General features: G+C 32.5%; 2 protein-coding genes across 2 annotated transcripts; one reads left to right on the top strand and one right to left on the bottom strand.

Moving 5' to 3' along the window:
• The first annotated feature begins 3,914 nt into the window (after positions 1-3,914).
• On the top strand, positions 3,915-6,344 carry LOC105120507 (YTH domain-containing protein 1-like). The gene is made up of 2 exons (XM_011018742.1): positions 3,915-4,286; positions 5,059-6,344. The coding sequence occupies exon 2, from the start codon at positions 5,119-5,121 to the stop codon at positions 5,959-5,961; it is 843 nt and encodes a 280-aa protein (XP_011017044.1). The 5' UTR covers positions 3,915-4,286; positions 5,059-5,118; the 3' UTR covers positions 5,962-6,344.
• Positions 6,345-7,428: 1,084 nt separating this feature from the next.
• ERG28 (ergosterol biosynthesis protein) lies at positions 7,429-10,416 on the bottom strand. Its single transcript, XM_011018741.1, has 3 exons — positions 10,204-10,416; positions 8,683-8,889; positions 7,429-7,826 (listed from the first exon to the last, which is right to left on the bottom strand). Exons 1-3 carry the CDS (start codon positions 10,316-10,318, stop codon positions 7,759-7,761), a joined length of 390 nt encoding a protein of 129 aa, XP_011017043.1. The 5' UTR covers positions 10,319-10,416; the 3' UTR covers positions 7,429-7,758.
• Positions 10,417-10,736: the final 320 nt, after the last annotated feature.

The following is a 10,736-nucleotide window of genomic DNA, read 5'->3' as shown; positions in this document are numbered from 1 at the left end:
ATATATAAAAAAAAAAAAATTGTAAGCTATGAAAAATCTTGAGCTCGTCTGAGTTAATCCACCAAAATCACAGGTCAGATTATAAGATCAAAATAACCTAATAGAAAAGAAAACGAATAAATTCATAAAATTCAATTTTAAAAAGACCAACATCAAATTATGAGATAAAAAAATCCAAAAAAATAACGATATCAATTCTTGTTAGCCTATAAAACTCATATCTTAGGCTATTTGATTGGTAACACCAAATATAGAAAAACAATAAAGATTAATTTTTAATGAATCAAATATTAAAGAGAGAAATAAAAAAAAAATTAACCACATAAAAGAATCCAGAAGGAAAAAAAGGTGTAAGTCCACTCGGATTAAATTGTTAAATTCACATTTTAGATTATGAAACCAATATAACTCTATAAAATTTTTTTGAAGAAGATCATAAAAACTAAAATAAATATAAAAAATGATGGAACCTGTGATCTAGGACATTTGATTGGAAATATCAAATTTGAAAAAAACAAAATATTTTATCATGTTGAAAAAAAATATTCTAATTTTGAAATAAGGGTTGTTTTAGTAAATTTATCAAGTTGAAAAATATAAAATTTCATTATCTGATTTTTTTTTCTTTCTTTTAAGAACGAAGGTATTTTACTTTTCTAAAAACAGGAAAAGATATCTGTATCTTCAAGCAAAACAAAAATAATAAATGGATCGCATGAAAAACCTATTTCAGTCGTAAGGTTACTCTTGCCAGCAATGAATTGCAAAAACATCAGTTCATTATCACACTCCACGATAAATTCTGTAATAGAGTTTTCCACTAACTTAGCTATATATTTTATTTCTTTGTTTTCCTCTTCCCTTCTACGCTTTCTCAAACCATTTTCGTTAGAGACAAATAATTCAAGATTATATCCTCATCCAAGATATAAATCCCTTCTTCTCTTTTTCACAGACAATTCCAGCCACTCCTTTCTCTAGCTGCTACGCTACCCCTACACAGAGATCAGGTGGGTGATTGTAGAAAGTCACGGGAGTTCACAAGGACGACTTCCTGGGAAATGCCGACCACCTCGCGATCAAGGCATGTCGTTATTATAGGCTTGTTTCATCGTTGGCTTGGATGAATTATTTTGGTCATAATTTCTTAATTTTCTGTTCGTGAGATTTGTTGTCAGAATCTAATCAACAAGCAATTTATGTTCTGATCATAAACCACGATCCCTCTCTGCTCGTTAATTTTCACTGGGCCTTGCAATGCGTTTTTATCCACCTGCTTTTAGTTTCTTCATCATCCCTGTTTGCTGTTTGATTTGATAATTCTCTTTTTTTTTTTTTCTAGATGAACTTCAGAATTATTTCGATCAAATAAAACATGATTTGAAGTTATTATTGTTTGTTTCGAGTAGAAATTTTCATTAAAATTAAATAACATTGTTTAACGTACAATCGTGGCATTTAAATTGTCTTTAGATATACTTATAATGATCATTTCGGCCATACTATTGTGACTGACGTACATAAATATATCATGAATTATCTATTATGATACTCTCTTAACATACAAGTTTGATATTTAAGTTATCTAACAAAACATTTATTATAAGTGTTATTTCAACTATATCTTATTGTGATGTTTATAGAAATGTCATTATAATTATTATCATAATATATACGAGATCATACGTGTCACTTACGTCAGAGTAAATCTTGTGATGCTGCTTATTATGGTGTTTGATAAATGGCATTCATTATAAACGTGAATTTATGCTTAATTTGACATTTTGTTTTCTATTTATTATAATATTTGAAAAATCGTACATTTACGTTAACATATTTTTCCGTGTTTGCAAAAAATCGTACATATTTTACATCAACATATTTTTCTGTGCTCGCAAAAAATCGTACATTTACATTGAATATGGTGGTGAGAGGGTGATGGCGATGCTTACCGGTGGAGATGATGATTGTTCTTGGAATAATAATAATAGAGAGATTATGGTTTTTAATTATGATGATTATAAAAATTAAAATATTAATAAATTAAATGACAGTAGAGATAGTTAAATATATGTGACGGGAAAATGATATAAAAAGGACTCGTCTTTTGCAAGCAGCCAAAAATATATAAAGGGATTTTCTTTTTAACGGAGGGGTCTCTTCTTGTGGAAATTAAACAAAACCTGGATATCTAGAAAATCTTATTTTTTATTGTGGTTTGTATTACATGGAAACTAAATATCACGCAAAAAAAAAAAAAAGAACTACTTCTAAAGCAAGAAGGAATCGTGGTTATTTGGCTAGATTTTGTATGGTAAGCTAAAAGGAAAATAAAGGAAGGGAAAAGGAAAAAAAGAGTGACCCACCTTGAAGTTTATTAATTTTATTTTATTTTATTGAAAAAATAATTAAATAAATCAAAATAAATTTTATTTTTTAATAAATCTCAATTCATTCTTTATTTTTAAGCTAAATTTCAGCTAAGATATTTCAATTTTATCTTGTCTATTTCGTTCCATGCAATAATACATGTTTCTTGCCTTTTATTTAAAAAAAAATATTTATGTTTTTTTTCTAATTTAATCCTTTAATACTTGATTTATCAGATATTAAACTTTATAATTTATTATGTTTTGTTTTCTTATGGTTATTTCAATCTAATGATCTATATCATAAGTTTGACAGTTTAACTCAAGTTTTTTTTTTATTTTCTAATTATTTTTTTCAGTTTCATCATTTATCATCTCCAATATTTGACTAATTATGAATTAGATTTTGTTAATTATTTTAGTTTGTTTTTTATAAAGTTATCATAATCTCATGACTTGAGTTATGAGTTTTGCAAGTTAATCTGGATAGACTTAAATTGATTTTTTTGTCCTTTCTAGATTATTATTTTTTTAATTTTATCATTCGATAATAGATTTATGGAAAATCAAGCTTTATAATTTGTTCAGCCTGCTTTCCAAAAAGTTATTTTAATCTCATAACACATGTCACAAGTTTGGTAGGCTAACTTAGGTTATTTTTTTATTTATTTTTTATAAGACTATTCCGGTTTCATGACTTGAATTATGGATTTAAAGGATTAAGCCAAGTTGACTCTAGTCTTTTTTTGTGTTTTTTTCAATCTCATTCTTAATATTAGGTTGAATTGAAAATTAAGTTTCATAATTTATTTCAATTTACTTTTTTATAGGGTTCTTCGGTCATTTTTTGTTTTTTTTAATTTTTTTTAATTTTATCTTTCAATATTGAATTGATTTGAATTTGAGCTTCATAATATATTTTAATTTGTTTTATATGAGGCTACCAAGATCTCATGACCCGATTTGCGATTTTGAAAAGTTAACTCGAATTAATCCAGATCAATCTAATATGTTGTCGTCTCAATATTGTTTTAAAAAAAGTATGTTGTCTTGAATCTTTTTAGTTAAATTAATTTTTTACTAGTTATCAAATTAATTGGTTCGTATTAGATCAACTCTCACACGATTAAAAAAAAATTTCTATTAAAAAAATATTAGTTATACCTGAATGTTTTATTTTACTTTAAAAAAAGAATAATATGAACCGCAGCATAACACAAGCTAACGATTTAATAATTATTAAATATTAATGTTTATATTTTAAAATTATTTTTTAGATACCTGACATTATATTTAAATGGTACAATCTCAAGTTGAATTTTTTTCTATATTTAAGTTAAAATTATGTATATTAAATTAATACTTTGAATAATATTATATTAACATTGTATAACCTCAAAACTGCACGCCAAAATACCAAGGACGTGAAACGTATGGTTTACAAGTAAAAAACAAACAACAGATCCGGAAGAGATTTGAAAACCGTGAAACCTAGTCGGCTTAAAAAGTAGACAAACAAAGTGGCCAGTGAATTGATGCCAGTTTACCAAACATAAAGAACTGCCGACATTTCTGGGTCACACGTATACAGTGTCACACCCCTTGTGGTGGTGGACGTTTTTTTGAGACTCTGTTCTCTTGTTCATACTCTGTTGAGTTAAAAGAGAGAGAGAAACAATGTTCGCCCTCTTTAACCATCAACTGCCCCCTTCCCTTCTATTCTTTTATCAGCCAGGTGCTTTGTTTTTTCTGTTCCCACTTATAACTCATTTCTCTTGAGAACAACACAACAAACCAACCTTTTTACTGTGAAAAAAACTACCTTTACTGGTCTCCTATACATACAAATACACTCCACTGCCAATCGCAAAGCTTCCACTTTTTTCTTCTGGGATCTCCTGCTCAGTGTTCTTACAGGTACCCTTTTGTGTCTTTAGCTTCTCTTTTTTTCCACTTGCGTTAAGTTATGTCTGGTTCTTATATCATATATTACACACATGCTTTTTTTGAATGGTGTCTTGGACTTTATGTGCTTGGAGTTCTTGTTTTTCTACTAAATTTTTTTATAAAGTTCTTAATTTTTGGTTGGGTGTGTTGTAGACAGCTATGGATATCTTTGTCTGATTGCATTTCGTCTGTTTTCATCTGTCCATATTCGATATTGCTTGGGAAGAATATTCTGTTCTGCTAGAAATTGCTTTCATTTTTGTGCTTAAAAAGATTGTAGCTCTGTCATTCCTTGTCAGTGCCAGCTCAATTTCTTCATTCATTTATCGATTCTATTGTTCATTCATCTTTCAAATGTCTTTAATATGATTATATGTCTATGAGCAACACAGTAGAGATGAAGTTTAGTTTTCAGTTCTTGTTCATGTTTGTTTCATAGCCGAAGAAAAAAATTTCTATCCCGGATTATTATCTGGCAGTTTGTCTTGCTCAAGCGTATACATTTTGTTCAGTTAGGACTGATATAATTACTTAAGCATTTTTGGGGTAACAATTTTTTTTGTCATAGAATGTTTCAGGGTACGTTGTCCTTGGGCAATGTCCATCCATTGTGTTTATCACCTTGGCCTGAACATATTGTAATTTAGGATTTTCAAAAAATAAATTAGAAGGTTTAGGGTTGTTTGTTATGGAGACTTTAAATACTGATTGTTCTGTTTTGATCATTGTTTCGCACTCACAGATTGGAATTGCCGGTTCCTGCTGACAATTGAAGGATACACACTCGTTTCAGGACTTGAACATGTTGAAGCAGTCATCCAGTAGAAACCTGAGGTCCAAAGGCTTTAAGGTAAAGCATTTCATTCAGGTATTTCTGTTGCTTGCCATTGGCGTCTGGTTGGTCAACCAGCTCAAGCATTCTTACCATAAGAAGGCAGGATATGAGGATAGTACTGGGAAGATCTCAGAAGAGGTTCGAGGCGATCATGAAGTAGTAAAACTTGGGAGGAAAGGCCTCCATCCTCGGGTAAGGGAAACAGATTTAGAGATTGAAAATCATGAAGGTAAAGCAGAATTGGAAGAAGAAATCGAAGAAATTAAACCTGGAGAAATTGAGGATGAAGGAAGTGGTGGGGATGAAGAAATAGATGGACATGATCAAGTAAGAACAGAAGAGGAAGAAACTGAGGAAGTAGAGGATCTCATTGATGTAGACGATAAGGAAAGGGAAGGAACAAATGAAGATCAAGAGATTGAAGAGAAGGGCGATCAACTTGAGGATGTAAGTTCACTAGATGATCAAACCCAAAATGAAGGCGAAAGGAATTTACAACAGTTAAGAGAAGAACATTACAGGGGAGATGATGCATCTAGCTCTGTGATGCAGAACTCCCTATCAATAATCACACAACTTGGGATTGGTGGTCTGAGAAAGATTAAGGAAAACGAGATAGATAATGCAGAACACATAAAATTAAAGCAAGGGTATAAAAGCCATGGCGATGAGGAGGTTGTTTTTTACCCAATCAGGTCAGGTCCATACGGAAATGATGCAAAAGATATTTCCCGTTCATTGATTGATGATCATATTGATGGAGGAGGAGTTTTAGGGAAAGCCACGGCCTCTCTTTCTATGAAATACTAGAACGGGTCATGAAGCTTGATGCAAATGCTGCAGGGAAGCCTCCAAATCGTGAGCTAGAATAATGATAAATAAGCAGGAGCATTTAGGATATATACTTGTATGAACCATCAGAGAGAATGCAGAGAAAAAGATCTGCATTAGTTAGTGACTGCTAGTGAGGATGTAGGTGCTCTTTCCTTCTGATTCCTCCCAAGGTGCTGAGGATCAGCCTGTCGTCGCTACATAGCGGGACAGGAAGCAAGTTATTTGGTGTGGTTAAAATATCCACCCTCTGGAATTGGGTGATTTGAAGTCCTAGACATTCTGTATTCATGTATTCTGTAGCCTAGGGGGAGCAATTGTACATACATGTTTCTCTTTGTTTATGTCTTTAAATTCCCTTATATGCCTCGATGAACTTGTTGAAATTGAACGTGATAAGTGCAGTTGGATGATCAAACAATCTGCATGAGTGATTAGAAGAGAAAAAAATGAGTCTATCTCCTTCAATCTCTATGTGAAGAGAGGGCAAGGAGGGGCGCACCCCATGAAGGCTAAAATTCAAGTATAGGAAGAAAAGGTATTTGTCCTCTGGAAATAGAAGGGGCCAGTAGAGAGAGAAGTCGTCTCTCCTCGTGTAGCCAGAACCTGCACGGGCTCTGAAAGAATGAAAGTACAGTGTTTAGTGCAAAACTTGATTCACTAACAGAAAATAAGAGCATTCAATAATCCTAGATTCCCAATGCAATGCCCGGTCGTGGGCTTGAAGTCCACCTTGCAGGCAAGTGTTAGAACTCCTGTTTGTTTTATAGTTTTAAACAAAAAAATATTTTAAAAAATGACCTTTATTATACTTTCAAATCGTTTTGCTACGGTGGGATGCATTAACCAAACATCAACATAGACATATTTGCACTATTAGGACATCTGACTTTTAAATTTTCCCTGTAGAGTATATAATTTATTCATTTATTTCCTTTCAGCTTCGGGGTTTTCCAATATTTATTGTATTCATGAAATAAAAGAATATTTTTAAATAAATATAAACATCTTTATTTGGTTAAAAATAATTCAATTATGAACCTTATAAACAAGTTCATTCTTTTTCTTTTTTTTTATTTACATGGGGTGTCCGGACCAGCTTGCACGCACCACGACTAATCCTCACAGCTCACTGAATACCCTGCAAACTCAAACCCAGTAGACATGTAAGGCATCACGAGGGTGACAGACATACATGCCAAGACTCGAACCCAGGTGCAGTAGAAAAAGACAAGTCTCTTCCACCGCTAGGCCAAGCATTAGAATGCAAGCAAGTTCATTCTTTATGAATACGTTATGTCAGTTTAATTTGTTAAGAGTAAAAAAAAGAGTATTCTAACTCTATCAATAATTTATTTATTAGTTTTAATAATTGATCATAAAATGGTTTATCTTTGACTGTAAAAGCAAGATAAACTTAATCATTTGAAAAATAATCCAAAAATATAATGCAACTGCAGGCATAACAATAGCCTTGAACAGAGAATAATTGAAGTTTCGACGCTCAATAAATTCAGACAATTACAGCATGCAGGAAGCCAGTCAACTTTCGAGTGCTTTCCAAAAATTTTAATATAGTTGAATCATTCAAAGCTGAAAATAAGAACATCATTAAAACAGCGGTCCAGTTAATGGTATGTCTAACAAGCAATGCGAGCTATAAGCCTTGGCATGCGGTGTCAGAAATCCAAATTAGATGCTGGAAACGAGTAGCAAAACCTCCCTCAAGATCAGCAAGAAAGACCTGCGCGTCAAAGGCAAAATAACATCCCAGTTTCATGAATGCTTTGGATGGCTCTTTTGGTGCGCATTCCACTGAATAAGCATCCAGACTATTGATGTACCTGCTTGAAAGGAACAGATGAACTAAATGGAGACCAAAGAAAGAAATTTTTCTAAAGTTGCATGATGATCCTCTGTCAAGAGAACAAATAAAATTGTGCAAAAGCGCAATTTGGCTGGAAATACAAACCGGAAGCTCACACCGATCTACCTTTACCTTAGGATTTAGTGGAAAACCCAAAAAGTATTCCACAGTATGCACAACAAACCAGACTTGCAACTTGCAAGCAGGCTATTTGAAAAGTAAACCTAGAACCAAAATGGATTGGGCACAGGGGCGGACCTCCGGCAAGCTTTGGGGGGTGCCAAGCTTGCTGTAGGTATCTATGCATAATAAATTAGGCCTGAAATTTTTTACTATGAAACATTAACCCTCATTAGTTAACTTCCATTGCATTAAAAGAAGTGGATGTTTTATTTACTCCCTTGAAACATTCTCTAACTGTAAGCATGGAAACTAGCTAGGTGCATTATAGGTGGCCCAAGTTCATGAAGATGCATAGAATTTCCTAACGCATGGGCCATCATCAACTGTTTGCAGCTGTTTACCAAATTTACAGCATTATATATATAAATTGTCTTCAAAGTTTTTTAAAATTTAATTTTAGTCCTTAAATTTTCTTTTTTTCATAAAAAATTATTCATTTAGCCCCTCTAAGAATAAAATATTTGCTCCCCAACCTTATAGTTTTTATGATAAGAATAAAATATTGCTCCCCAACATTATAGTTTTTATGATGGCACCCCTGGTTAAAATTTTCTATTTCCGCCCCTGGTTGGGCATGAAAAATATTGGTAGATAAGTGATACAAGGACAGAAAAATCAAACATTTCAGGTCTGCTAAGAAAGAAGCATACCTGCAAAAATGCTCACAGTAGTCAAGTTTGCAATGGCCATCGTCTGATATATGAGGTATTCAGTCAAGAAATGCCCAAAGGCATAGATGAATGATAAAAAGGTGGCCAAATAAAGTGGCTTGTTATCAAGATTGAATGCACAAATAAAGCAAAGAGTGCAAGTCAATAGTGTCCAAACTCCAAATGTTCTTCCATGAACTTCAGTCACTGCATAACAGTTAATTAAAGAGGGAGGGAAAAATCAGAACATGATATTAGGGAGAACTCTCTACCACTGAAACCAATCAAAAAGATGTTACAAACAAAACTTCAACCATAAAGAAATAGATGCATCTTCTGATTTGGAATTGCTGCACACCTTTGTTTTTATGAGAGTGTTTTGCTTTGTCTTTGAGATTGTGATGCTATTTTTCTGGATTCAAAATCAAAGGAACAAAATACACTTACATGAAACATAACCGTTTATCTTGGTATTCAAATCTAAGAAAAGAGGAAGTTTCTATTATTGTCATTACTGGCTAAAGTTTTTCTGCCAGCAAATGCATGTTAACTAGGAGAGTTTAATCACCAATCAATAAAGTATCAGAAAAGACAGGCCTAACGGGTTCAATTTGGTATCCAATTATTACTTAAAGAGCAACTGCCAGTTTAGCGTCGGACATTTAATCACCAATCATCGAAGTATCAGAAAACACACTTCTAGTGGTCATGTCAGATCAAAAGGTATGCTCTCTCATCTTAACCATCCATCCAGAACTACTGTGACCTTAAAGCAGGTCTATGTGAAGCTACAAAAAAAACTCCTCGTTGTAGTATAGTAAAGAACAATGGTGGGAAATGAGAGAACAGAAAAGGGATCAGTGGAAGTAGATCAGGTAAGATTTACTTGATTTACAATGCATGAATGTTTGGGTTTTCTGTAGTTCAGATAGGCGAAACCTGTGATGTAGTTCTTTTCTTATAACCAAATAGTTTATTACCGCTAGTAGTTTCATGTGATAAAAATTTTACCGACACATTCTTCAATCGGACTCTTAAAGTCCCTCTAAGTTAAAAGTATGCAGGAAGCAACTATTTGAGTAAATTGATAAAACTTCAAACTCTAGGAACCATCCTGCCTTGCTCCCTTAATATAATCCTCCATTTCAGGTACACAATTGCCCATACTCCTATATGCAGCCCCAAAGAACCACATCCCAGATCTTGGGTACAAATCCCCATAGAACTAATCAAAATCATTTTAACATTCTATGTTCTGCTTAACAATGAACTGAAATTATCTTTCTCGGACACCAGATTTAAATTTACCCCACTCGCTGCTGCTCTATAACAAATAAAACATTGGATCAAATCTTAATTGGGTTTTGATAACCTTGAATAATCAGGATCCAAATTTTGCATGATGCAATTCGACATTAGGCATTAAAACACACAAACCGTTAGAACCCAGGATTTTAAGCTAAAAAGGGGGGGGTTGACTTTTGGAGGAGATGTTGAGTGAGTGAAAAGAAAGAAGCTTACTGGTTGTATTGGAGAAAACAGCCAGCCTAAGAGCCCAGATGTCGAAGAAACCGAACCAAACAGATGCTAATCGAAGCGAGCCCACCAGCATCAGCCACCATCCTAATGCTTTCATCTTTTGCCACCAGCGATTTTGATTTGGTGTTTGTTTTGTTGTTTGTCGAATTGCCGGGGGAGGTTTTCTGCGATGACTAGTTTGCTAACGAGGAGCTTCTTTAGTAGCAGTTTAGTAGGAGTTGATTTTTAAAATATTTTTTATATTAAAAAATAATTCAAACATGTTAAAAATATCTAAAAATATATTAAAAATTGTTTTAAAAAAACATGATTTCAAACGTTTTTTTTGTTTTTGTGTTTTTAAAGTATTTGTTAAAAATATTAACAAAAAAATTACTTTAAATTAATATTTTTGTAATGTTTTTATATTATTTTGATGCAATAATATGAAAAATAATTTAAAAATATATATATTATTTTAATATATTTTTAAATAAAAAATATTTTAAAAAACAATCATAACTTAAATATCATAA

Source organism: Populus euphratica, unplaced genomic scaffold (genome assembly GCF_000495115.2).
Source record: "Populus euphratica unplaced genomic scaffold, PopEup_1.0 scaffold6.1, whole genome shotgun sequence".
NCBI lineage: Eukaryota > Viridiplantae > Streptophyta > Magnoliopsida > Malpighiales > Salicaceae > Populus > Populus euphratica.
Note: the sequence above shows the minus strand (reverse complement) of the source record. Positions and strands in the feature narration are given on the sequence as shown.

Bases quoted from the DNA above. Each gene is read 5' to 3' on its own strand.
- LOC105120507 (XM_011018742.1), top strand. From the start codon at position 5,119: ATGTTGAAGCAGTCATCCAGTAGAAACCTGAGGTCCAAAGGCTTTAAG.
- ERG28 (XM_011018741.1), bottom strand. From the start codon at position 10,318: ATGAAAGCATTAGGATGGTGGCTGATGCTGGTGGGCTCGCTTCGATTA. The intron at 8,890-10,203 runs GTAAGCTTCTTT...ACTGTTATGCAG, and splicing joins TGTTTTCTCCAATACAACCA to TGACTGAAGTTCATGGAAGA. The intron at 7,827-8,682 runs GTATGCTTCTTT...CCTTTCAAGCAG, and splicing joins TACTGTGAGCATTTTTGCAG to GTACATCAATAGTCTGGATG.